General features: G+C 54.9%; 1 protein-coding gene across 4 annotated transcripts in view; it reads left to right on the top strand.

The window, feature by feature from the left end:
- The window catches only part of CPNE2 (copine 2), a 60,038-nt gene that overhangs the window by 25,048 nt on the left and 7,764 nt on the right, over positions 1–27,226 (top strand). For 3 of the 4 annotated variants that reach the window (XM_037408817.1, XM_037408819.1, XM_037408818.1), the window contains exons 4-14: positions 2,893–2,967; positions 6,092–6,163; positions 10,203–10,286; positions 13,117–13,206; positions 13,448–13,546; positions 15,509–15,595; positions 16,337–16,396; positions 18,795–18,928; positions 19,762–19,816; positions 24,427–24,478; positions 25,647–25,780. In XM_037408817.1, the coding sequence (XP_037264714.1) occupies positions 2,893–2,967; positions 6,092–6,163; positions 10,203–10,286; positions 13,117–13,206; positions 13,448–13,546; positions 15,509–15,595; positions 16,337–16,396; positions 18,795–18,928; positions 19,762–19,816; positions 24,427–24,478; positions 25,647–25,780 (942 nt within the window). Of the gene's footprint in view, positions 1–2,892; positions 2,968–2,995; positions 3,320–6,091; positions 6,164–10,202; positions 10,287–13,116; positions 13,207–13,447; positions 13,547–15,508; positions 15,596–16,336; positions 16,397–18,794; positions 18,929–19,761; positions 19,817–24,426; positions 24,479–25,646; positions 25,781–27,226 lie in introns of those variants that run through there. The other variant, XM_037408821.1, reaches the window with a different exon arrangement.

The raw sequence follows: 27,226 nt of genomic DNA on the forward strand, positions 1-27,226 counted from the left end.
TATGTTTAAAGTTAGGCTGCATTGTGGTCTACCTTTCTGTCTTGGTTTTGGGGTTTTTTTTGAAAGCCACGTCCATTGCCGTTGTGTAGCAAGTCATGTCTCCCACTTCAGTGTGCTGGCGCAGGAATGCGCCTTCTGCACTTTCTGCGGAAAAGCTTGCAGGACACAATGCCATTTATAAGCCTTTGGAAGGTCTTTGTGTTCATGAGCCCAGGCCCTGTTAGAAGCTGGCAGCTACATTCTCTAAATGCCTTTGTCCTCTGAGCTTGCTCTGACTCGGAGGCAGGGAATGAGGGGGATTTTTTCCATTCTTCCGCAGCACCCAGTGGCTCGGGGCTGCTGTGGTACCTGGCACAGGCACAGAGGCTGGGAGAAACCGTCTGTTGTGCTGGGTGCCGGGAACTGGGAGGAAGGAGGCACTGGAATAGGTAGGTCAGCATGGAGAGCCGGGCCCGAGGTGTTCCAGGAGGCTTGTGAATGTGGTGGCTTTACTACACAGACTGCGCTATGGCACTGCATGTGGCTGGGGGGGGCGAGTGACCTTGCCATTGCCAAGTCGAGAGCTTGACGTGTTAGAAGAGCACTGACATTTACAGAGTTCGAGGTTTAACGTCTGGGTTTTTGGAAGTGTTCTGTGATGACCTAATTCTGCTCCTGAAGAAGTTGCGAGGCAGTGCAGGCAACAGCCCTGGCAACAAACAGCAGGCAACAAACCCACCCTTTGCCTTTGGTCCTCCCGTCACTGAAACACCCCTGGTGTGGGGCAGTTCAGCAGTGCTTGCTGTGAAGGTCATGGTCTTGGTGGAAGCTGCAAGCAGAGAATTTATGGACATAAGGAAACAGAGCCGAAACCCAGCTGTTCCTAAACGTGGCTCTGCAGGCATCCAGTGCTCTGCAGGCTCATGCTGGAGAGGACCTTTGTCCATGTGCACTGCGAGGGAAGGGGGAAGAGTCTGACCCAGCTCATCCTGCTTGTTGGGTCCCCCAGAAGAGCCCAGCCCTTCTGGTGCTGTGAAAGGTGATTAGCTAGGAGTGTGAGATGGGACAGACCATCCTGGGCGGTGGGAGCGGTGGGGACGGACAGCTGGTGGCAGGTCGCACATCCAAGGGGCTGGCTCAGACCCCTTTGCTGGTTTAGCCGTGATGGCTGATGGGCATGGCGTCCCTGCCTGCTGTGTCTTTAGGCACAGCTGGTGGGCTTCATCCCTCAGAAAAAAGAGAGCTCTGAGCTTCTGTCACCTCATGCAAACATTTACACTCTGCAGAAGAGAACTTGGCTTATTGTGTGCCTGGTTTTTGTAGCGGTTCCCATGTGAGCTTCTTGGTGACCTTTAGTCCACAATGAGACACTGGCTCGGAATGCAGGGATCTTCTCATTTTCCTTTTTTCCCTGAAATTGTTCTAGCCCCCTCTGCCTGTGGCCAGCGTGGGCTGGTGGCACAGCCCGGCCGTGGGGCCGAGGGGGACTGGAGGGGCAGCACGTGCGTGAGGGCACCTGGCGAGGAGCGGGGTGGGACGGAGCAGGCAGGCTGGTGGGTGCAGCCACCCTGCTGTGCTGCACCCCTGGTGCTGGGGTTTGTCTGGGCACAGGTGTCTGTAAGCCTGCCCATTTCGGTTTTGAGGCACCAGCAGCCCTTAGAAGAGGAAGATTGCAGCTGCGGGCAGCAGCAACCACACAGCAAGCATCTGACATTTCAGTTTTGATTTTGCATTGGAGCTCTGTCAGATTAGCTGGATTGCTTCATCGCAGCTAATTAGGTCTGTGGTAAGATTTAGAAGGATAGTTGGATCATTCGCAAGCCTGTAATGACCTCTGTGGCCAAAGGAAAGGCAACAGGGGTCACACTGCAGGCTGGAGGGTGTCTGTGGTTTCTGCTAGCCAGGCTTGTGGGGAGATTTGGCTTCCCTGCACACGGCGTGGCACAAACATCTCGGTATGCTGGCTGGTGATTCCTGTGCATTTATGGGTCAAAAGCACCAGGATGTGGCTGGGTAGCCACAGCAGCAATGGGGTTTTGCCCTGAAATTGCAAGAATCATAGGATCACAGAATGGTTTGGGTTGGAAAGGACCTTTAAAAGCCATCTAGCCCAACGCCCTGCCATGAGCAGGGACACCTCCCACTAGCTCAGGCTGCTCACAGCCCTGTCCCTGCCCTTGGATGTGCCCAGGGTGGATGTGCCCATCCACCACCTCTCCGGGCAACCTGGGCCAGTGTCTCACCACCCTCATCAGAAAAAATGTCTTCTTTAGTTTAAAACTGTTCCCCTTTGTCCTATCGCTACAGGGCCTACTAAAAAGTCTGTCCCCATCTTTCTTATAAGCTCCCTTTAAGTACTGAAAGGCTGCAATAAGGTCTTTAGGCGTGGAAGCAACCAAAACTCAGTGAGCTGGGAAAAATCTCAAGGGGCTTAATTCAGCTCCCAGATCATCCTGTCCGGCCTCTTACAAGCCAGAAGTGCAGGGACAGACATGCCTTTGCGGATGCTGACCCCTGTGCCTCGTTACTGCTGGTGGGCATGTTGGAAGTGTTTAAAACGGGGTTTGAAAGGCTGAGTTGTGATTTTGTTGGGAACAAATCATGGCAGCTCCGGCTGTGTGAGGGCTCGCTGAGCCCCTCGGCGCCGGGGGCTGGTCGCTGGGTTTGGCAGGACGTGATGCCTCAGCTTCTTGTGTCACCGCTGCTCTGCGCTGCTCCACTGCGCGGCTCCACTCCACGGGCTTGGGTGACCGTGGCGATGCTCACAGTGTGGCAGTCATCCCTAAACAGAACGTCTCCTTCTACTGTTGTGAATACTTAATGTGAATTAACTAACATAAGCGATGATGAATTTCTTGAGTCTGCTTTTGATCACTTGTACAATCATGACTTTATTTTCTTTGGCTTCCCTAGATTGTCTCCAGCAAGAAAATAACAAGGACTCTCCTTCTGGGGAACGGCAAGCCAGCCGGGAAAGGGATGATAACGGTATGGTTACTCCTTTACATTACCTACTGAGTGTGTAAAGGCAGATGATAACCGAGGGGCAATGCAGGGCACTCACCTGGGTCCAGGAGACTGGGGTTTCTGTCATGAACATTTTCCCCTTTACCTCCCTGCTTTGGTCCTCCTGCCTGCTTTGGTCTGTTTGGAGGATATTTGGTGCAGGGACCACCTTGCCGAGTGTCTGCCTGGTCCCCAGCATGTGAACCTTCAGCCTCTGCTTCAGTCTTTGAAATCAGAAAAGCCCCAATCTGGAGAAGTACAGGATAAATCTACGCTGCTGCTGTTTGTTGTGTGCTACCACATGCCTGCTCAGCCCTCCCTGGAGCCGACGGAGGTGCGAGGGCTGGTTCCTTTGCTGGCTGATGGGTGGTTTTGTTTGTAGGAAGAGGATGGAGCTCTGCCGTAGCAATAACTCTCATAGCAACAGTCACTGCTCCTGATGCAGACCCCTTCAGGCAGTGGCCTTCCCGCTGTGGATCTCTTTGGTGATTTTTTTTTTTAAAAAAGAAAAGACTAAATTTAGGTGTGTTTCCCTCCTGCCACATCTCCCGTCCTTTTTGGCTCTCTTCTGTGTTACGGGTTTTGCGAGATGTGTAGCGGGGCAGCAAAAGTGTGGCAGAAAAGGCAAGCAAGGAGTTAAACTTCTGTCAGATTTGAAAGCACTGGAAAGGTTTAAAAGCCCAGGACCTGGCTGCTGCCAGGGCATCTCCACTGCTGTTTACTCTAGAGGCTGGGAAGATGCTGCCAGTTTTTCTCTCTTAATTGCTGCAGTTAGTCTTCAAATGCAAGAGGAAAAGCCGCAGTGAAGTTCATAAGCGGTGCCTGGAGCCATGTGCTGGCCCCAAGGAGTGGGCTCTCGCCACCCTGTCCCACATGTGACTGGGAAGGGCTGGATCAGATGAAAAGTTTCTAGTCAAGTTCAAAGGTTACACACTTTAAAAAAAAAGAAGGTCTGTCACTAATGTGTCATTCAAAATCAAAGGGTCTGAGACATCTGCTTAATTTTGTACCACTGATGAAATTTTTTGATCTGGGTAGGTTTTTGCCCTGGCTTGGACTGGGTGATGACACAGGGTTGTATGTGGTAGGCGCCTTTCCCTGCTGGTGGCATGGCACTGGAGCGTGGGCTGCGGGCACCACTGGAGGAGCAGGCTCCAGCTTTGGACTCACACCTATAAGACATGGAGTTTGGAGCCAAAGCCTGCCTTCCTCACCCCCATCCCCTTTGGATTTGCCTGAGTGTCCATTTTCTTAGCTGAGGTGCTGCAAGGATGGATGCAACAGAAGAACCTTGGCTGGGTCGACAGAGGTGCGGGGGGGGTGGGGTGGTGGTCCCTAGGTTTGAAGAGATGGGGAAAACTCCAAAGCAAGCCGCTGTGTTTGCAGAAATCAGTGCTGAGGTCTTGCTGCCTGCCTCTGCCGCGCACGGCGGTGGGAATGTCGTTCCTGGCCATGCTGGCCAAGAGAAGATGCCCCCAGCAGCCTACAGCAGTGTGCCACAAGGACATCCCTGGCGTGTCTGCACGGTCTGGCTTTTACGTAGCCTGCAGTGAGCCCTAAAATGCTGGACACCAACTGGACCTGCTTTCGTGGGGATCAGCCAAGTGCAAATTTCATTTTCTTCCCTACAGCTCCTCTTCCTCACGCTGATTTTGGTGACTGTATGCGCCCACCATGGACTAGACGGGAGAGAAAACTGATGCTGTGGCTTTGCAGCAGGGAACGTCTGGCTTCATGTCTATATGGAGCAGAGAGGAAAATGGGGTTTTGTGTGCGGTGAAAAGTTGTTCAGGAGCTGCGGCTCATCCCCTCACCCAGCTGCCCAGGCAGATTCAAAAGCTGCATCTCTGGCTCCTTGTTTCTGCAAACTCCCCAGCTTTCTTAAGTGCCAATAACCTGATTGCTCGTTCTGCAGAAAATTGTCCCTTGATTTCTGCAAGTTTTTCTAAAAGCCTTGCTGTAATTAGGCCGTGTATCTCCAGTGAAGGACAGCCTCCTTGTGAGAGCCAGCAAACGGCTGTCCGCACCGTGCTCCCGGCTGTGCTGGTGCCGGCTCTCGCCTGGGAGGATGCGGGATGCTGCGGCTGGGGACAGCTCAGCCCACCCTGGGGAGCGGAGCAGGGAGAGGTGGGGAGCAGATGTTCGAGCAGGACACAGGCTTGAGGAAAAAAATACGAGTGATTCAGAAAATGGCTGGTAACAGAAATGAATAAATGTGGTTTTTTGTTACAAACATTCCCTTTCTTAAAATACCAAGAGACTCATTAGACCACGTTCCAGACAAAACTGGCCCACTGGTGGTTGGCAGCCAAAGCCCTTCTGGAGCTTATGTGAGTAAAGTCTCTTAAACTGAAGTAATCTGGGCTGCCCTTCTGCCTGCTGTAGCACCTCAGGAGCAATGGTGGAGTTTTCATCCTTGGGGCCATCTCGCCGGGTGACCCTGTGGAGACGTGGCTTGAGTCCTTGGTGCCACCGGCATCTCCCCCAAGGGGTGGGGCAATGGCTTTTTGCCATGCCCAGCCAGGGACATGGAGGATGAGGTGACACATCTTGCTGCCAAGGGGTTTTATGGCTCCTGCTTCCTTTTTGCTTGGTCCTTGGAGGCTTCTCAAGGTCCTGAATGAGCCCTGGTACAGAAGAGCCTCGTGAGACCAGCTCAGGCGTGACACCCAAGGAAGGGAACGAGTTTGTTACCAGAAGCTTCATTGTAGAGCTGATGGCACACAGACCCAGTCCCAGCAATGGGAGGGTCGGAGGGTGTCCCACCATGCGTGGCCCTGTGCTGGTTTAAAGCCATCGCTGCCTCGGTGCAGGGTAAACGGCAGAGCCCATCCGGAGGGAGGCCTGGGCTTTTTCCATCCTTCTCCATTCCCGAGAGGAGCGGAGAAGTAGGCTTTGATCCCAAATTGATCTGCAGACGTCAGTTTAACCCCTCAGCTGTGCAGTGCTGCGTGTGTTAGCTCATCCAGCCCTGGCCGGGCCGCAGGCTGTGTGGGAGCGGCGCGGGCATCCTCGGGGTGCGTGTCCTCAGGGCCTGGTCTCCCCTGGCGTGGGGTTGGCCTTCGGTTTGTGCTGGAAAGGAACGCAGCCTTCCCTTCTCTTTCAGATAGCTGCCCAGGAGCTGTCGGATAACAGGGTGATTACTCTGAGCATGGCCGGCAGAAAACTGGATAAAAAGGTGAGTGGGGCTGTGTCTGAAATGTTAAACCTCTGTCCTTCGTCGGCTGAGGGATCTAACGATGTCTCTGCTTTTGGGTATAGCAGTGGCAGAAAGTACCGCTGCTGGAGAAAGCGTTGGGGTGAGGCTGGAGGGGGTTGCATCCCGGCGGTGCCGCTGGCTGCCGGCTGCACCCGTGCCTCAGTTTCCCCGTGCCACAGTGTTGCTTTCTTCGCCACATGCGTTGAGGTGGAAGGATGACACGTGGCACAGGATCTGTGTACTAGCACGTCTCAAAGGTGGCCCATTTGCTGCTTCAGCAGCTGTGCTGTGGAGGTGTCTCCTGACGGAGCTGGCAGTTCTCCTGCCCCTGGAAGCCAGGCTTGTCACCTTCAGCGCCTCTGGAAAGGGAGTGAGCATCTCCTTGTGTACCACAGAGTAGGGCCCGTCTTTTCTGAGGCAGGAGTGCTGCCCGCACGGAGGCGGGTCATGTTTGGGTTTTGCTTCAGATGTGGTATGTAGGAAACCGTGAGCCTTTCTGAACAAAGCCATCTGACCTTATTTACCAGGCAGCCAGAGCTATTCGTCCTAAACCAGTGCTGTTGCTAAGCGATCAATGGGAATATTATTTTTTCCTTCTTCCTAGCCTCTCCAGAGCTTGCGTCGGCAGGATGGCCCCCAGTTTTCAAACCAGCATAAAGCAAGCATCCCGGCAGAAGGGTCTTTGCTGGGGCACAAGATGTGGCTTGCCCAATCCCATTGCCCAAACCGAGTGATGCCTGGTTTATCCAAGTGTTTTTCCCACCTGTTGGGAATGGCTGCTTCCTCGCTCTCCTACTTATCCTGCCTAGTGCAAGGAGCCAGATGCCCCTGTTAAGAAGTCCCCAAATAACTCTATTTCATAAATGGGCTGGAAGATGTCCTTGAGCTGGTGGCTTCCTCTGAGATGGGGCCAGGGGCCACCCCCCTGCCTGTCAGTGAAGACGTCCCTAATGCAGCAGTTTTCTTCCAGCGCCCCAGGAGGCCTCTGCTGCCTTGCAAAGCAAGGGATGGGATTTCACAGCAGGCTCGGTGCCCGCCCTTTGTGCTTCGGGGTGGCTTTGCAGCTGTGGCCATTGTGAAGGGCAGGGCTAAGGACCTGGGACCTCCCTGCAGCGTGGGTGCCTTGGGCATACTCCCGCTTGTTGGATCGGCAGCATCAGTGGTGGCATCACTTGCTCCATGGGCAGAAGCTGCCTTTCTGATCTGGTCTGCGGGCAAGTTCCTCTGCCAGGTTATGCAAAAGTGACATCTTTTGATGTTCTTCAACTAAGATGTAACACCTGTGGGTCTGCAGCCCTTTGGACCCACAGTCAAGGTGTGGAAATTCAGCATCTACCTGGTTACACTGGCATAAAGACTGTGACTATTCCTGTTCTCTCTGGGTCTCCAGTTTATCGATGGGTGTCGGCAGAAAGCTCTGTCCTCGGTGACTGCCTGCTGTCACCAAGGGCTAACGAGGTTTCTTTGCCGATTCCCATGTCACAGTGCAGTGTTGCAGTGCTCAAAGTCCTGCTCATGGGCAAAGGATGTTCATGTCACTTCATGCACGTTAAAATGGGCTCTGAACAAGACATTGGACAAAACACAGTATTTTTAGGTCGTTATTGGTCATGGATGAAAAGCAACTGTGGGAGCTGTGTAAGACTCGTTTAAGCTTAGGAAACACAGCGGAGAGGTGGCTAAGCAAAACACCCATGGGAGTAGGGCTGCAGCCCTGGGGGAGTAAGGACCTCCTGCACCATGCGACACCTAGCTGGGGAGCACAGCCAGAGGCTCGGACATGGTGTGAAGGGATCAGATCTCACAGGATTCCGTGGTGGGGCTGTGGGATCATCTTGCTGCACACGCCGAGCCACAGCTGCGAGCATCCCGTACCAGCAGCTGTGCCACCAACCCAGCCTGGAGCCGTGCTCAGCCCCAGGCAGCTTCTCCTGCCGTGGCCACCCTGAGGCTGGGACCACTCTCAGGCTGCAGGCAGGTTCTCCTCCCCATCACACATCCATGGTTTCTCCACCTGCAGCTCGCTACCTTGCTTTAAATGCTGCAGCTGCAAAGCAGGAGCATGTCAGCAGGAGAGCCAGCCTGAGGCTCTTACACCTTATGTCAGATCAGCTCTTGGAAGAGTTCTTTTAAGAAAAAATATCTTGTAGAAGAGGAGGGGTTTTCAGCTGGGACCAGAGCCATGCGTGCCGTCCCTGCTGCAGGGATGGCAGCAGGGCGGCGATGCTTTGGCACAGCTCGGGGGGAGCGAGCGCTGGCAGCCAGGGTTGGTGCTGGAAGCTGTGGTTTGGGGTGCTGTGCCTGGTAGAAGTGCCACCTCCACCCTCCTTGTCCATGGTGTGTAGGGACCAGTTTGGATGATTTAGAATCTTGGACCAATTTGCAGGTCGGTCTGGTCTGCTGAGCTCCTTTGGTTGCTCAGTTTCCCTCTCCCGCCAGGCTTGCAGGGGTGAGACATTTGTGGTTTTCACATTTTAAAATAGCAGCCCACAATCCTGTGGCTTGGAGGCATCTCCCACCCTGCTTTGAATGGAGCAAGGCTGCCTGGACTTGCAAACTGGGCTGCTCTGCATGGGATGGCAGCAGGGATCCTTCAGAGCTCCCTGCTGTCATCTGAACTGGTGCCTCCACCAGCCCATGCTGGGCTGGCACTGGTGAGTCTGCGCTGTTTTGCAGGTTTGGCCAGCACAGGCGGGGTCAGGTACCCACCACTGGTTCTCTAATCCATCAGCGAAGCCTGCAAGTGCCAAGCCCCGGCCGTGGGTGAGCAGGATCATAGCTGTGCCATAATCCTAGCCCTGTGGAAAGAATGGCTTGGGTTCCTCTCCTGCAAACACGGGAAAAAGGGCAGAAGAAAAATAGCCTGGTCTCACCAATGAGTGCCCCTGCAAGCCTGTATGGTCTGCTCTTCTGGAAGAAGAATTTTGACTGAAGCAGGGTATAGTTTCTCCAAGCTGCAACATTTTGCAGCAATTTACTTTTCCAGCTGGCTTTGGAAACAGGTTTTGGATAGAAATGTTGCTGGGTTTTCTGCTGGGGCATCACTGGAGCCTGTGTCCATCCCAGCTACCACCTCCCAGGCTGGCTGTGGACAGGGGCTCCTGGCGCATCCATGCAGCCCTTTGCATCGCCACCTCATCACTTGGGAGCCCAAAAAGCTTCTGTTCAAACCCATAAGAAGTTCTTCCAGCTCTCTGCAGGACTCGGGCACCCACCTCCCTCTGGGAAGAAAACCGAGCTGAAACGGCTTGAGTTCTTAGTAGATCATCTGGAATATTTTGGGCTTGATTTCTTGTTAGCCACTTCTTAGCTTTTCAGAATGGGAAGTTCTGCTTGGAAATGCTGGAGTTCCCCGGTGACAGTGCCTCCTCTCCTGGCTGCGGGTGTCCCGATGTAGCCCCCATGCCAATACCCAGCAGGGACGTGCACGCGTGTGTGCATATTTCTCATAAAGCAGCAGCCCTTTATCAGGGGAATATCTAAGGAGACGCTGGCAGAGAAGGCAGCACGCACTGACTCAGGGCTGCGTATCTTGGAGGGTGTTACATGATCTCTGTCAACACCAGGGCAGCTTGCTCCTTAAAGATTTCCTCTGCTTATGCCTTACCGCTATGTGTAGGAGGGTGTTTTTTTTCCTTTTTCCCCCAAGACACTCGTGCACTTCATAATTCTGTTTTTCCTTTGAAGCTCTGGATGTTTTTCCAAGCCCAAACGCAGCTGCCTCCCAGCTGGGGTTGTTTTCCGCGGCATCTGCGTCCGGAGAGCTCAGCGGGTGGTGGGCGCCCGCCGGCAGCTCCCAGGGGTGCGCCAGGGTGCCAGCCCACCCACCGCCTCAGTGCCGAAATGGTGGCAGGGTGCTGCCTGTGGGCGCTGCCTGTCTGTCAGCGTGCTTGAGCCGGTCTTGTGAAGACACGAGGGTGCCTGCCGGGTTGGTACTGCCGGGGAGAGGAGGTCTCCCTCGGACCGGCTGCCGCCGCTTGCAGAGCACCGGGTAACCCATCCTGTTCTTCTCCCCCAGGACCTGTTCGGAAAGTCAGACCCCTTCTTGGAGTTTTATAAACCAGGTGATGATGGAAAATGGATGCTGGTCCACAGAACGGAGGTGAGCATGACTCTAACCCAAGCTGCTGAGACACCACCATCCTTATATCAGGTCCTCTGGCCTTTGTGGCATTACCTCATACATCACCCATAAAGCAGGTGGGATCCAGGCTGCCTTCCCAGCGTCCAGCTGAGGCTGCTGGACTCCAATGGATGAAGGTTTACCGAGGCCAGCAAGGTCTTGGGATCTTTTCTGTACTACTCACTACTGTGTCTTCCAAGCAGAGAGGTAGATGGTCGTCTAAGCTGTGTTAACCTCTAGGCTCAGCCTGGGCATGGGCTGAGCCTTGGACCACACTACCTACACTTGAAGGAGCAGCAGGATGAGCTGTGACCTGGTGAGAGGTGGTGAGAGGTGGCCCAGGGAATGGTAGTGGGGAAAGGTTACAACGAGCTTTTGCCAGATCCTCAGCTAGCCTGGGAGGGTGCTCGGGCACCTCCAGCTGCAGTGAACCAGCACTCAGCCTCATGTCTAAGTGCCAGAGCCCTGGCCCAGGAGGCAGACACCAGGGTCCCAGGGGGTAGAGGCAGGGGAAGCAGACCCCTCCCTGTCCCTCATTTATATCTGCTGTGATATTTTGGTCTGAGCTCCCTTCTGATTGTTATCAAGCTGCTAAAGCCAGTGATATTATGGTTAAGAGGCACAGCATGGGCAGGGAGAAGCAGGCTGGCTTCTGCTTTAGTACTTTTAGTACTAATAAGTACTTTTCAACAGCTTGGTTTTTTCCTTCCTCAGAGCTTGTTTCAAGGCTTTTTTTTTTTTGGCACGTAGCTCCTGGCAGCTGGCAGGAGGAGGAGGGGGTGGTCGCTGCAGGAAGGGCTCACAGCAGTCTCTGTGTCAGAGGGCTCTGTCCACCCCATCTCACGCCCCTTTTCCCCATCCCCAACTCCCACCTCTCCCTTTCTTCTCTCCCCCACCCCAGCTTGGTTAAGGAGCCCATTGTCCCACCGCAGCAAATTGCTGTAACAACACGCATAGGAACTCACGTGGAAAGATGGGGTGGTTTTTATTTACATTGGTTTTTATTTACATTGTTTTTTTACCACTGCTGTGCAGCGTCCATGAGGATTCACTTCACTCGCACACCCGCACGCACAGGAGCACCAGGACATGTCTTAACACCCTGTGTCCTCTGGTACCGATATGGGCCGTCCTTTTATCCCCAGCTCTGCTGTTTGTTTGTCGGTGCCTTCCCGCACACATTTCCATGCATGTTTGATTCATACCAACCTTCATATTTCTCTTGTATTTCTGTGCAGCAGGCTGGGACCTTGTTTGGTGTTTCCTTCTGGTTTAGCGTGGGTAGCTGGGCTTTGACTCACTAAGACGTGTTTCCCAGGCGTGGGGATTTGGAGTGACCTCCAGCTCTTCCTCCTGGAAGAGGCGTGGGAATTGGGAATGGGGGTGTGCCCCAGCCTCACTGGGATCTCTGTAAGCAGGTCAGGTGTATGGCGAGCAGGTGTATATACTGATTTTTCCTCTGGGTTGCTGCCCAGTTCCTTCAGTGTCCTGTCTCGCTGGAGAAGGGTCTAGCCAGGTTTTCATCCAAGTGACAGGTGCTCCGGCAGCCTCCTCCTGCCCAGCCCCGAACGTACCCAGCTGCCCTCAGAGGAATCCCACACCAGGTGACCTTCTTTGTGTTTTGAGGCTGGATATGAAGAAATAAGAAAATTCCCCATTCTCGCAGTGCTGGGTGCGGAGCTCCCAGTCCGATGCTGGCATTTTCCGTGCCAGGGGTGGGTTAGCGCACCCATCGCAGCCCGCTGCATACGCCCAGTGTGACCGCGCAGCTGGGCGCCCTGCGGCGGAGATGCCGGATCCCTCCCCACCCACCCTGGGTGCCCAGGCAGCGTGCAGGCACCACCTCGGGGTGTTTACAAATCCTTGACTGAACTCTGCTGGCAGTGCCATGGTTTGCCCCTGCCTCATGCGAGAGCCTGTCTGTAAGGCGAGGTGCCTGTTCCAGGTCCCACGCAGCTGCCTGTGGGAGCATCACCCACCCGCCTCTTCCTCACTGGGCTGTTGCTGCTCCAGGTGCAGAGGTCCGAGGTCCTCCCTGCCAGATATCCCCTGTGTTTGTCTTGCAGAGAGAAGGGTCAGTCTGGTGCCCGTGTCTGACTTCCCTAATACTCACGTGACTCTCTCTTTTCGAGCACAACACCTCCATGAAAGAGGGTCCCCACCTGCCCTGCAGGCAGCTCTGACATACGCAGTGCGTGCCTGGAGCCCGCTAGCGTTTGCTTGGGTTTCCTCCAAGCAATTACGTTCTCTCAGGAAATGTCAAAACCCATCAGTTAATATTTCTCCAGCTCAGGCAGCAGATGTTACCCATGAGGTGAGAGCTGGATGTGTCCTGGGCTGTTTGGCCCTCCCGGCTGATTGCAGCATCCCACTGCTCCACCTTCTCAGTGGTCAGAGCCCAGCTGGGTGTTGGCTGCTCTGGGGTGCTGGCGGGGAGTAAGTAATGAGTAGGGGGTAAGCAGTGGGATGCAGAGGGCACTGATAGTAGCGGCTGGCCTTGAGCTGGTGGGGTGAGTGGTTGCACCCGTGTCCTGGGCATGTTTGTGCCCAGGCTGCCCACTCTGCTGCAGCTGTTTTCTCAAGCAGGTTTGTTTAATTGCCCTGGAGGCGGGTAACTCGCCCAAGGTAATGGCTGTGTCTGACTTAAGGAGGCAGAAGAGGGCTGGGATGGGACTTTCTGCAGCTTGCCTGCCCTGCCCCCCTGAGGACCTGGTGAAGGGTCCCTCTGGGGGCCATGTCCCCACTTTGTGCCAATCTCCCCCTGCAGATGTGCCCATTGTAATGGCATCCCTCCGTTCCCATCCCACAGGTGATCAAGTACACACTGGACCCCGTCTGGAAGCCTTTCACTGTGCCTTTGGTGTCACTGTGTGATGGAGATGTGGAGAAGCAGATAAAGGTAACGGGAGACTCTTGGGCTCATATCATGGTGGTCAGCCTCTGGGACTGATCATTAGACATCTAAAACCCTGTGGCTGGTTTATGCAAAAAAACAGCCAAAGAAACCAAAGCAGAAGCACTCCCAAAAGAAAAAAAGACTTGTTTGGGGTCTCTGACAGGAGAGGTTGGGAACTCCAGTGTGTCTCCTCACAGGAGATAGTTACTGCATCTGAGGCTGGTTTGTGTCCCTTCCACCCCAGGTGATGTGTTACGACTACGACAGTGATGGGGGACACGACTTCATCGGGGAGTTTCAGACCTCAGTGGCCAGGATGTGTGAAGCCCAAGATGCCTCTCCAGTAAGTGCTGACGTGCTTCCAGGGAGGAATGAGGGAGGGGCTTCTCAGGGCTGGTGGTGGATTTTGGTGCTTGCACTGAGACCCTCAGCCTGTGCTGAGAAGCCACGGCCAGCCTCCTTTCTCCTTCCACCTGCACCATGAGTGACCCAGGCCATGGCTGTAGCTAAAGCATCTGAGCTAGGGAGAGGCTAAGGCAGCCTTGGCTGAAAGGGGGGTCTGTTGAGATGCCTGCAGCAGCACCTGTGATTCAGGGATGTCCTGGGTTTGGGGGAGCAGAAGGGGAGCCATGACATGCTGCTGGGGCTGTGTCTGCCACAGGGCAGCCTGGTTCCCAGGAATGCCAGCTCCCGTGAAACTCCACACCGGTTTTGTGGCCAAAAGTGTCCCCGTCTTCCCCCCGAAGTGCTGGCCAAAGCCTTGGCAGATGCCACCTGATTGAAGACATGTCGTGAAGACTCCTGGATAAGGAGCGCCTTGCACCGCTGTCATCACTAGGATTACAAAACTGAGAGGAGGTCTTGGCCAAGACGTGAGGGTGTGTGAAGTGCCACGCGTGCTGCAATGGGAAGTTTCCTGGCTGGGGAAACTGAGGCCAAAAGGCACGAGGTGTCCTGTCTAGGACTGCGCAAGCTGATGGTGCTAGAGGCAGGCGCTGAGCCCGTTTTTCCACTGGATTGGCAACCTACAGCCTAGGAATAAAATCTTCTCTCCTTCAGACCTTGGTTATGCCAGTTAGAAGAGAGTAAAGCTCGCCTCGTTGCGTGGCTGTGCTGATGTGCCCCTGCGTGTAACGTGGGTCTGCCGGGGGACGGGCGCCCTCCGCCTCTCCCCCTTGCTTGGCTTGTCACGAGAGGTCAGGCACCCACTGTTGCTGGTAAAGCTGGTCCCCAGCTGGCACCCCTCTCTGAGCGGCGTGGCTGTGTGCTCCGGGCAGAGGCAGGTGGCTCCAAAAGCAAGCAGCCACTGATGGCCACCGCTGCGCATCACCCCTCAGCATCCCTTCTCCCTGGGGTGGCTCCTTGTGACCTGTCCCATCCTTTTGCGTGGCTGTGCTGGTGAGGGTAGATACAGAAGCAGGGGCAGAGATGCTCTTGCTGTAGGCCAGGCCCCACGTGCTGCAGGCTGGGAGCAGCACTGTCCAGCCGCAGCCTGGCCGAGGTGGGGGGCAAGGCTCGTGGGCACCTGTGGGACCATCACCTACTGGTCCGAGCAGGGTGTGGGGAGAGGGGCACAGAAGCCCCCCACCACATGGGACCCATGTGGGAGCTGCCTTCTGGCAGGTCTGGGCTGGACCATCTGCCTGGGTTTATTCAGAGTTAGGGGATTTTGTCCATAGGTCAGTGTTGTGACATTGACGCAATCAATGTTCACATCCAGGAAACATAAGGATTTTAGTATTTAAAATTTTCCCATTTTTCTGCAGCTGTAAGAACAGACACAACTTTCTCTCCTGCCCTGCCCAGCCGTGCCCCCTACCTCAGACAAACCTACACGTAAACTTTCTTCTTTGACAAGAGTTTTAATTCAGTTTTAGATTAAAAAACCGATTGAAATACTGCAGTGATTTTCTGAATATTCAAAAGGCATGGTGTTTTCCCAGAGCTTGTGAGGAAAGGTGGTGGCCTGCCCTAACTAGTCATGTCTTTGACCCGTCCCATCCCATTCGCCCCCATCCCATCCTTTAGACCCCTGTAGCCCCGTTGGGGTGTCTCAGCTGCCACGTGCCGGGTCCTGGGCACAGTGAAAGCCCCAGGAAAGGAAAAGCAGCCCTTTCCCAAGCACGTCCTGTGCCTCCGTTTCCATCATTAGAGATCAGGAGCTCGCTGTGAATCGTTTGTGTCTCATCAGCGCTTGGAAGGGCGTGGAGGGAAGGTGGCCACCGCCGGACAAGGCTGCTGGTGGCATCTGCAGCCGGCTGGCACAGCCCGGCACCGCTCTCACCCCCCTGTCTGTGTGTTACAGCTCGAGCTAGAGTGCATTAACCCCAAAAAGCAAAAGAAGAAAAAGAATTACAAGAACTCTGGGATCATCATTGTCAAGTACTGCAAAGTGAGTACGACACTGAGATGTTCCCTTCTGCTCCCAGCCGAGCAGCCCCGCTCCCTCTGCCTCCAGCACCACTGCCTTTCCAAGTGCAGGTCCTGCAGGGCACGAGGGGAAGCGTGCTTTATTTTCTGCTTGGGTTTCTCTCCACTTGGAGCATCTGATGTACCAAGTTGCTGGTGCCACCCCGCACCTGGGTGGCCACAGAGCCAGAGGAGGCGTTCAGCATGGGCAGCGCCGCATGGAGCCCCAGCTGTGGGTGCTTACTGGCTGCTTGGTGTCTCCTGGGGGCATGGTTAGGGGCGGGTGGGAGAGGTCCTTCTACCCAGCTGAGGCACTGGTGAAGTCCTCCCTTTGCATGGTAGCAGCCCAGCGGGGAAGGCACCCGCACAGCTCTTCCCACACCAGATCTGAAGGTGCTGGGAGGCTTTTTTTGGCCACGGGGAGACGATCTTCCCTTCAGTTCACCGTGATGGACGCTTCTTGCTCACAAGGATCCCTGTCCAGGCCTCTCACCCCAGCCTTGGACCAACATGTGGCCCTGCTTGGCCCCACAGGACGCATGATGTGCCGGGACACTGCCGTGGGAGACCTGAGTGGTTCTTCCCATTGCTTTGCCACATGGCTGAGGGTCCCTGAAGACCCAAACACACTGGTCACAGGCTGGGGCACCTCCTAGGTGTTTAGGTTTTTTGTTCTGAAACAGTGAAGATTGCCAAAATGCTTTTTTTGTGGTTTTTCTTTCAGATAACCAGAGATTTCTCCTTCCTAGACTACATCCTGGGAGGCTGCCAGCTGATGTTTACTGTAAGGACTTTTGCTCCTCTTTGCCCAGTAACAGTAACGCACATGTAATGGTCAAAACTGGGGAGGGAGGTTCTGTGTGAGATTTGGCTTTTCATGGCGATGAGGAGATGCCCCATTCTGCTGTTAAACCATGTGGGTTTGGGTTTCGGGGGGGGCATTACTGTGATGCTCAGGTGTGTCCAGTAGCATGGAGGGGGCTGGCTGGCCTTTGGCTGAGGATCAGGCTCACACAAAGACCTTCTGACCCATCACAAAATGTTACTGACTTCTCTCCCCATCACAGGGTTTAACCCTCCAGTTTTTATGGAAGCTGACCTTATTTTGAAGCCAGCACAGAGGCTTTGGGCTGTTATTGAGATGCTTTTCTGCATTTTTACTGGCATTTCCACCTTCTTTCAAGCTGGACCGTGGCTTGTCAGGAGTAACTAATCAGGGACGTTACAACCGCAAGTGAAACTACCACAATGCAGAAGTGGGGTGTGCGGTTTCTGCAAACTTCCCTGGTGCGATATACGGAGGGGTGTGGGCACTCGCAGTATTTCAGTTTGTATTTTGTTGTTTAGTCTAAAAACATGATGGGGGAGAGTAGGAGGAGGAGGAAGAGTTGCCATAGGAACAGGAGCGACTGGGAGAGCTTTTTGTGTGCCATTCTGCCGCTGTGTGCTAAGGTCTTGGTGCTGGAGAGTGAATAGAAGAGAAAATCATTAAGTTTATTGGTAGCACAGAGCTCTTGCGTGAATTAGGCTTGAAAGCAGAAATCCTGCCCCCATCTACAGAGCTGCCAGTTATTGGAGGGGTTTTCCCCCTCCCAAGGCACCTTTGGTCCAAAAGCCTGGTTGGGTTTGCTGTGGGTGCCACGTTGCAGAAACGCCTGGGCTGGGAGGGGGAGGAGGGGGAGGAGGATGCCGCATGCAGCCCTGCGGTCTGGAAAGGCTGCTGGTGTCCTCCTCACCGAGGGAGGCTGTGGGGACAGAAGGGCCGAAGCCACAAAGAGAGGCGCTGCGCCCGGCCGCTTGCCCCTGCTGGAAGTGGGCTGGCTCTGCCTCTCTGATATCTCTTGCCCAAGTGCTGCTGTTGGTGGCTTTGCTTGCTGGAGCGGGACACGTGCCTGTGTGGCTCCACCAAGCCCCCTCCCCCTGCCTCAGTTTCCCTCTTGCTCTATGACCGTGCCCACGGTGGCTCGGCAGGAGCTGGGCAGGCAGGTGTTATAGCAGCAAGCCACAGGCTGGCAAGGCTGTAAGGCTGCTTGGCGAAGAAGTTGGGTTTTCGTCGAACCATAGGGTAGTTTGGTTTGGAAGGGACCTTTGAAGATCATCAGTCCATCCCACCTGCCGTAGGCAGGGACATCTTCCTTGGGACCAGGTTGCTTCAAGCCCTATCCAACCTGGACTTGAACACTTCCAGTGATGGGACATCCACAGGGCAACCTCTTCCAGTGTCTCACCGCTCTTACCATACAATATTTCGCCGTTACCTCCAGTCTAAACCTACCCTTTTCCAGTTTGAAACCACATCCCCTTGTCCTGCCAAGCCTGTTCTACCGGCCACCCTAGCACAAGGTGGTGGCATGTCCTTGGGCCCTGATTTCTTACTGCCCCAGCCAGGCCAAGGTCCCTTCTCAGCCAAATCACAGTTCATCCTCTCCCGTTACGGATACGGAGCAAAATCCCTTGCGACTCCCCTGAGCTCAGTTTAGCCGGCAGAGTTATTTTGGGGTTTGCCTATTTGCGAGGCAAACAAGGCGAGCGCAGCCACACTGCCTGCTCCCTCTCCCAGCTCTTCCTTCCCAAGTCATTTCAAATTGTGTGGCTCAGCATCTCGTCTTTTCTGACCAGATTTAACTGGGTCCGAGATAGGCGTTTCTACTAATGTCTTTATATAGAAAGCCTAATTGAGGAGGGAGAGAAATGAGTGTCTTGCTGACAAAGTCTTTGAAGAGCTCAGCATATATTGGTCCCTGGGGAAGCCAGGGGAGGATCTGCTCAGGGTTGTGACTCCTTGGTCAGAGACCTTGAGACCCAAATGCCCGGGTGGCCCTGGCTGCTTTGGTGTCCATGGAGCTACTCGGTTCCTGAGCTCCTGGGAGATGGGCAGCGAGAGTCCTGAGCTGGAGGTGGTGGTAGCTTGCTCCAGGAGCAGGGGCTGCTTCAGGACACCTCGTGTGATGCTCACTGGTGAAAAATGTAGGTGTAGTAGTGAATGCCTTTGCCTAACCTAGTATTTAATCAGCTTTTTTTTTAGGGAAGGTGAAGAGCTGGATTTTGTTGAATTTTTTCAGAAGGTTGAGGTTTGTGTCTTGACGGGACTGTGTCTGGGCCTCGAAGGCAATGGAGGCGGCCAGGTCTGTGGTGGTGTCTGCTAACAGAGGACAGGTCTCTGCTTCTCTTTTGTCCCCTAGGTTGGGATTGACTTCACAGCCTCCAACGGGAACCCACGAGACCCCACCTCTTTGCACTATATCAACCCCATGGGTACAAACGAGTACTTGTCGGCTATCTGGGCTGTCGGCCAGATCATCCAGGACTATGACTCGTAAGCACTGTGCCCTCCTGCCTCTGCCCTGTTTTGCAGGTGTTTCACTGGCTTCCTGAGGGGCTGCTGGGATTCATGCCCCTTGATTTCTCATCTGCAAAGCCAGGACTAAGTAATACCTTGCTTCTGAAAAGGTCCTTGAGAGAAAATTACCATATACACTGGGATGCAGGAGGAGGAGAGGGTAAGGACAGGGTTTCACCTCTCCCCCAGTCACCACTGTGGAGAGGTAGGCGCGTTAGCAGAAGTGGAGCATCCTTCACGGGGGCAGCTGGGCAGCACCCACTTTATTGGTGCGCAGGCAGCTGCCCTCAGCTCACTGGTGTTTGCCATTGACAGCCACACTGCCAGGCTGCCTTGTTCCCCAGCGCCCTGGGCTGTGCCACACAGAGAAACAGCATCTGAGACACAGATAAAGAAAACAAACCAGAAATCCGTTGGCCTCACCATGCTGGCTTTTGTGACCAAAATGGATACTGAGGGTTTTTGAAAGCTCTGGGGTTACAGGTCTGCAGGAGATTCAGGTGTTTGGGTAAGAGGATGCTCTGGATCCCTGTAGGTAACAAAGCAAAGCTGGACTCTTCCCACCCCCCCACCCAAAGATCAAAAGCCAAAGGGGAACATCTACGCTCTCTCTGTTCAACTCCCGTGATTTTTAAAGGCACCGTGTTGCTTTTCTTTGGGAGAAGGGAAGGCTGGCGCCTGTTTTAGCTGGCGTTTTCACTGTAGGTGGGCGTCCGGCAGCTGGTAGCACGGGGAGGCCACAGCAAGAGCCATGCAAGCCTGCTTCGTGTGTGTAAATACACCCATAGGTTGTTCTTCTTCTCTTTTAGGGACAAGATGTTTCCTGCTCTGGGATTCGGTGCCCAGCTCCCACCGGACTGGAAGGTGAAGTGTTGTGGCCACCTGCGCGTTTAGATGGGTTTGTCCTGCTGCTGCTGGGGCAGGATCGGAGCTGCCAGGCTCCCCAGCTGGCTCCGTCGGGAATGCAGTCAGGCAGAGGGGGAATGGGTAGATGTGGGATTTCAGCCAGTGGAGAGTGAGATGTGGCAGTGTGGGTGGGCGGCGAGGCGGGGATGGAGCACGGGCAGCCCGTTCCTCCCTTCTGAGCTGGCATGAAAGCAGCAGCTCCCTGGCATTAATGGGCAGAGCCAGGCGTTGATTCATTTTCCTGGCAAGAAGCTGGAACAATTCTGGGCAAAGGAAAAGGCCCCTGGATGAATGTGTCAGACGGTGGCAAGGTCTGGGAGGGGGCTGGGAGCTGGGTAGCCTCAACGTGATGTTGCAACAGGCAGAGCCTGCAAGGACTGGAGCAGAAGGGCTGTCCCAAGAGCCACCTTGATCTTTGGTTGGGATTAGGCGCCTGAAGGGGTTAAAGGCACCCTGGTCCTGCAAGGGCTGGAGCATCCTGCTCATCGGATGGGCAGGGGCTGAAGGGCTGCTCCCTGAGCTGGCTGCTGGGGAGCACCTTCTTATGCTGATATGTGCCAGGACCCCCCCTCTCTCATTACCGGTTGGGTCTTTTGGCCGCTCTTCGCTGACGCTGTTAATGCACACTGTCATTCTGCTCGCTGGTTCTGAGGCGTTCCCAGCACCGGGCTGGGGTTGAATCTTGGCAAGCCTTTAGTGTTCTTTAGGCGGGAGCTTGGCTCTGGGCTGTGCGCAGAGGGCACGTAAGCCATGAGTGACCGTGAATCACACCGGGATGCTCACCACTGTGGGGCCGCAAGGCTGGGGTGTCCTGCCTGCTCTGGCTTTGCGCTTTTCTCCGCTCTGCCGGCAGCCAAAATTTGTGTGACTCAAGTGGGAGCTCTTGCTGTTTGCCAGCCACAGGAGGAGATCCCTCCGTGTGCACTTTGGAGCTGATTCATCCTCCTTGGCCGTCAAATGTCTCTGGTCTGTCACTTCACTGCTTCGGTGGGGAGATTTCAGTAGGCAACTTCCAAGGACTAACAGCCAGCTGCCGTCAGGGATTTATTACTCGGGGAGAGGAATGCGAATGGAAAAAGCAGTGGGAATGGAAAGGGTACAGCAGCCCTGACTGCTGGGGCAGTAGGTGAACTGTCATGGTGAGCTGGCGATGCGTGTGGGTCAGTGCCCATGGGAGAGGCATCACCAGGCTGGAAATGGCCCTTCCTGCAAGGCTGGTGGTGGGAACTGGGTCAAGGATGCTGCCCTGGGGGCTGGGGGCTGGGGGGCGCGACTCCTCTGCCCCTGCCATGGCTGCCTCCCACATCTGGCCACAGAAATATTTCCTGTTGCTTCCACGGGCCTGGGGATGCTCTGTAAGCACTTCCAGAAAACACAGCTCGTGTTCCCCCAGAATGATGTCTAAGCCCATGTAAGCCCCAGTGGAGAGCAGCTCTCCCTCCCCAAGTGCTTGGCCCGTGCCTGAAGGTCGTGCATACTAACGCCTGGGGTGACCCGTTGGTTGTCTCACGTTAGCAGTGGGGACGTGCCCCATGTATCACCCCACACCGCCCGCCTGGGGCTGCATCCCTCCCTGGCCCGTGGGCTCTGCGTGCTGCTGGCTTCGCTTGTGCGTTAAAGGTTTGCCGGCCATTGAGGCTTGTTGGGTGGTTTCAAAGCCGGAGGAGCTGCTCTTTGCCATAGCCCTGTACCCTGTGTCGCAGCAGGATGCAGTGTGGCCAGCGGCGCTCCCTCGAGGGGCGGCTGCTGTACGCATGCACCGGAGGGAAAACCGGGAGGATTGTTAAGGGATGAGAGAGCCATAGAAATGGGGCTTTGTGCTCCTGTTGCCATGGCTCCCCAACGCTTCCCGGGCACCGTCAGAGCGAGATGTTTTGCACACAAAAGTCTCGTTGGAAATGTCAAAGAACATCTTGCCATGTAGCAGTTCCGCAGAGAGCCTGGAGTGGTTTCCCAGTAGGGAACAGGAGAGGGAAGCAGATGGGTTGCGGTTTCTAGGGGATGCGCAAAGGCAAGGCAACAGCGGAGAGGGTGATGCTTCATGTCGGAGCCCCACTGCTCGGGAGATGGGGTCGGCTCAAGGAAGCCGGCAGCTTCACCAATGTGCCACCCCCGAGGCTTTCCAGCCATTTGCCTTTTTTTTTTCATATATATATATATATGTAGGGAAACTGAGTCACGACAGTGGTGGGATCGCTCAGGGTGGTGGCAGGGAACCCTCTGCAGGGTCGGTTCTCTGGTACAGGCTTTGGCTGTGTGTCTGCAAGGCACATCCCTAATTCCTGATGGGAAAAGATGGCGTGGCGGTTGTTCCCATCCAGGTCTGGAAGAAGATGCAGGCTGGCTGCAGGTGAATGTCTTACCCTTTGGTGGTGGCTTGAAAGAGTTTCTGCCTGCGAGTTACTGGTGAATGTGATACCTGTAGGTGTTCCATATACATTTAATTGGACTCTACAGAAACTGTTTTTCGAAGTACGAGCTGAATAGGAAATGAGATCTTTTTTTGTGTGTTCTTATTTTGAAGCCCTCCTGTTGAATTTTCTAGCAAAGTTATATATATAATCCATAAAAACTCCAGAGGAGGTTTTGCAACACTTCTGCCACGCAGGGGGTCTGCTCTGTAGACGGTGAGGAGCACAGCTCCAAACCATTCCATTGCTGCTTAAAAGAAAGAGAAACCCCTCTTTTGCAGTGCAAAACATGGAAATATTTTTGCTTGCCTTGTCTATAAATACTTGTATGGCAGAATTTTGAACATCTTTGAACAGACTTGAACATCTTCAAAAAGGGAAAAAAAAAAAAAAAAGAGCCCTTTACAACTGAAAATCAAGAAATTTGAATTTGGATATATTGCCCAAAACTGAAGCTTCTGCAAGGAAGGGTGTATGAAAACACAGCCACGCGGTCCAGGCTGCACCTCTGACCCTGGGCTGGCTGGTGGCTGGGAGCGCTGCTGCTTGTGCCCGCCGGGCATGGGGACACCCAAGCAGGCGGTTGGAATTTGCTAGTTCAACAGCTCATCAGCTTTGTAGCACGGGGAGGATTTTCTGCTGCTTTTTTTTGGTTGCTGTTTCCCACCCCACAGCCTCTTGTGCCGCTTTCAACACAATGCCCAGTGTACTTGGAAAGTCTGAATCAGAGGCATGTTGCTTTTGCAGTCTCGGGAGGACCCTGCCTCACGCGGCGCTTCAGAGGACAGTCGTCCTGCCAACGTTATGAAAACGCGTGTCCCGAAGCGGTCCCCTGGCTGAGAAGTTCAGCAAACCTCCACCCTTCTGAGAAGGAGGAAAGAGCCTTGTTTTGCAACTCTGGCACGAATGGAGTGGGAGCTTTTTTGTGTCAGAGCCCTTGAGCCGGTGGCCTGGAAGCCCACATCACCCCCTCCAGCCTTTGGAGGTGCTGGAAGAGGCAAGAGCCTGCTTGCTACCCCGGGGCTGGATTGCAGGTGGCGGTGAGGGACGTGCCCCAGGCAAGCCGCTGACCCACACCAGCACTGCAGGGCTCACGCGACAGCTGGTGGCCCTGGCCCTCTCTGGCCCTCGAGCCGCTCTGCCCTTGCTGGCAGAGATGGGTTCAAAGCAGCTGCTGCCCGGCGATCTGTGGGTTCTGCCGGCAGGCTCTTCCCGTGGAAGCAGGTGAGGAAGGTTTTGTGGCCCGAAGTCAGCGCCGCTTTTGGTCTCTCTGGGTGGGCTAGTGCAGCCGGCCAGGGGTCGCGGTGTGCAGGGCTATCTGCTGTTGCCGTGTCCCACAGGACTGCCTCATGAGAGCATCTCCCTGGGCTTGAAGGAGATGGTGGAAAACCTGAAGGATCTTGCACCTGCCTTGGAGGAGGGATGGTTTTATGGTCAATGAAAACCAGCCCAGATTGTGCTGGGACTTGCTGTCCATCATGCCCAAGCGTTCACATCACCACTTCTGTGCTGCCTTTACCCTCACGATGACCCAGATGATGAAGCTAATCATCTGCCGGCTTTGTCGTGGTAGCTGACATGCCAGATCAGATCTTTGACCCAGCTCACCTGTGCCTGCCTCCCTCCTGCTGCACCATGCCACTTGCAGAGAGATGGGGAAGCGGGATGCTCTCAGAACTGGGGCTCCCTGGGATGACACTAATTGAATTTTCTCCCTTTATAACCTGCAAAAGGATGAAGTAATTTCTCCTAGTGACCAGTGAGACGGGCCAGCAGGTTGAGAGCATCCCTCCCGCACGCTTTCCCTTGGGGCAGCTAGTGGGAAGCCATGTCGACAAACCTGCTTCGATAGTTGTAGATGAATGTGTGATGGGATAATTTCAGGTGGCTCCATGATGAGGGGATTGAGGAACCAGTCCATCCCTGAATGCTGCTTAACCCTGACCACGTCCGTATTTGCTGCCCCTCGCCGTTCGGGTAGCAGAGGGTGGGGAGCTGTTGCTGACCCAGCAGGATGGACTGAACGTCTGTGGCCACTGGGTCCTGCCTCAGGGGAGCACCAGCCCCAAACCAGCCCCCCAGCACCAGCTGATCGCTAGTGAGCACCCTGCTCTGCGCTGGCCGTCCCTGTTAACCTGGGTCGTTTCTTCTCTGCAGGTATCCCATGAGTTTGCCATTAACTTCAATCCCACGAACCCATTCTGTTCAGGTAAGTGCCAGCTAGGTCTTTATGACTCCTTTGATGCCTGCAGTGTCACCTGTCCTTCCCTCTGCATTTCTCCAGTAACATCCTGGGGGGGGGTTCAAGGTCTGTTCAGAGACAGATGTTAATGGCAAAGCAGAGCACATGCTAAGGGGGCACTCAGAGGAGAGCAGAGAAAATCTGGGGATGTGTGTAGGAAGGCCCAGGGTGAAACGCAACTGGATTCAGACAGCATAAAATCCGCCTTCGCTCCGATGTCTGGTGTGTCCTACCAGCCGTCTGCTCCTCCAGCAAGCCTGCAAGAAACACTGGCCTGCTTAGCAGATGGGGAATTCAGCCTTAATGCTTCATTTAGCAACGGAGAGCCGGTCCCAGTCATGGCTGGAAAAGTGCTCACGTCCAAAGTGGTCAGGGCTACCGCGGTCTCCAGAGGCCGCCTGGTTTGGCCTCTGCCTCCCCCCTGGCAGCACGGGGGCTCGAGCCGCGCTCGCTGGTCCACGAAAGCTGAGCGCATCCATGGCTCAGCTGCCTGTGCTCTGTCCCTGCAGGTGTTCTGGGACACAGAGCCCACCTCCTGCACCTCCTGTCGGACACGGGTCCTTCCCGAGGAACTCGCTGTCAGCCGATGAATTGTGGAGCTGGTCGGTTCTGACTTGCATGCGCCCACGCAGCCTTCGGGGAGAGCTGCCATTTACCCCACTCCGGTCTGGCAGGAGCAGGAGGGTCTCCCGTGACCTGTGGGTCCCAGACACAGCTTGGGAGCTCAGGGGATGCTTCTGGGACTGTTTTGCTTCCCTCTGCAACCTCAGCTCCATGTCTGTCAGGTTTTTGGTTATGCTTAGAGACCAGGAGTTGCTTTTCTTTTTGCTCCTCCTCTTTGGTGGGTTCCAGGATTTTTGCAGAAACAGAGGGAAAGCCACCCTTGACTGGCCATGGCGAGGGCTCTCTTACCCCAGAAGCTCTGAGGACCCGCTGCAAAGTGACTGAAGGGCAGAGCCCTGGTATTGGAATGTGTGAGTGGGGGTGTGTGAAACCAGTAGAGCTGGATGAGTCGGGGAGGGGATAAAATAAGTGTAACTTCAGCTCCCATGACAGTTAATGATGCTTAATCGGACTTGTAGTGAGCCTGAGCTGTGGTGCGTTGTAATGCCTGGCTTCTCTGCTTTCCCCAAAGGTGTGGAGGGCATTGTCCAAGCGTACTCAGCCTGCCTGCCCCACATCCGCTTCTACGGACCCACCAACTTCTCCCCCATCGTCAACCATGTGGCCCGCTTTGCAGCACAGGCCACCCAGCAGGAGGCTGCATCCGTAAGTCCGTAAGGTCCCGTGAGACGACGGCAATCCTGACGGCTTTGGGCAGGGGAAGCCAAAGCCTGAGCTTAATTTCATCTTTCCCTTCTCTGCGGGTGTGGGAGCGGTGTGTCCTCCCATCAGCACCATCCCTGGGGTCCCTGCAGCTGGCGGCTCTCTGTTGGCTGTCAGCACATCTGACAGAGAACGTAGAGTCCATCGTAGGAACAAAAAAAAATGACTCAGAAACTTGATAGCAGTCAAAAAAACTGCATCTGTGGAAAGTCAGAAGTTACTGGGGAGAGGAATGAGGTGGGAGTGGGAGATGCCACGAGGTGGGTCTCCCTGGGATTTGCACAGATGTCTTGAGCGTAGTCTTAAATGCCGGTCCCCTTATCTCAAAGGTGACCCAGCAGCCATGGGAGGGGCAGATGAGGGAGAGCTGGCCAAGACGTGGCGAGCAGCCCCACTAAGAGGAGCGGTAAGGCTGGCACCTGCTGGCCCGGGAGGTCAGCTGGGAGTATCAGAGATGTGTAAAATCAGGAATGGTGAAAAAGTGATTGATTTCTCCCTAATTCTTAGGGGCAGGCCTGCGAGGCCCCCAGGAGCAGCTGGGTGATGGGTGTCCAACAGGCCAGTGCGCAGTGGTCAGGGAACTGAGACCCCCCCGGGGCAGTGCCGGGGGCTGAGGGCTGCAAGGGGGGGCAGAGGGATGGGGTGTGCTGCTGGCAGACCCGACTGTCCAGTGCCATTCGGCACTGCGCCAGCGTGAGCTCGGGAGTCCCCGACATGTGCCAGGGCAGCAGCTGGCGGGAGGCAGGAGAGGACAACTTTGTGCTCTCCTGATTTTTTTCCTAAAACATCCTCTGCTGAGCTCCAAGGGGCTTTGCTCTGAAGAGGCAACCTCTGTCCTTATGGATAAGTGGGGAATGATAGTTCTGAGGAGCATAGCTCTTGCTTTCCAAACAGGTTCCTGCTCCTGCAGGACTGTCCTGGGGCAGGACGTACCAGAAGCTCCCTGGGGAGCACCAGCACAGTGACGCTGCTGTTGCAGTGCAGGTGGGAGACAGGAGCGACAGGGAAGAGGTTGAGTGTGACTTCAAATCTTTGGCTTACTTCCCTTCAACACACAACAAAGCTGGAGGAAGCATCTCCCTGTCCTCCGTAAAGATCTCCTGGCGAGATCTGGGGGTGCACATCCAGCAAGCCTGTGCTGTGGCGTAAAGCGTGGTCTTTCTAAAGTGGCCGATGGCTGAATCTGAACCTTTTGCCAGGAGAAGGCCTTTCTGCTATTCCCCTTCAAATAGTTTTTTAGATTTCAGGGGGAGCTGCAGAAAACCACGGGATGGCTCAGTTTGATCATTGCTTTTCACACCACTTGGAAAAACAGTGGGCTCAGGGCCAGGCTTTGTTTTCCCGTGCAGCCGCTCCAGCTGCTCAGCAGTCCTGCAAGTCCCTGTTAAT

This window comes from Falco rusticolus, chromosome 15, assembly GCF_015220075.1.
Source record: "Falco rusticolus isolate bFalRus1 chromosome 15, bFalRus1.pri, whole genome shotgun sequence".
NCBI classification, from domain to species: Eukaryota; Metazoa; Chordata; class Aves; order Falconiformes; family Falconidae; genus Falco; species Falco rusticolus.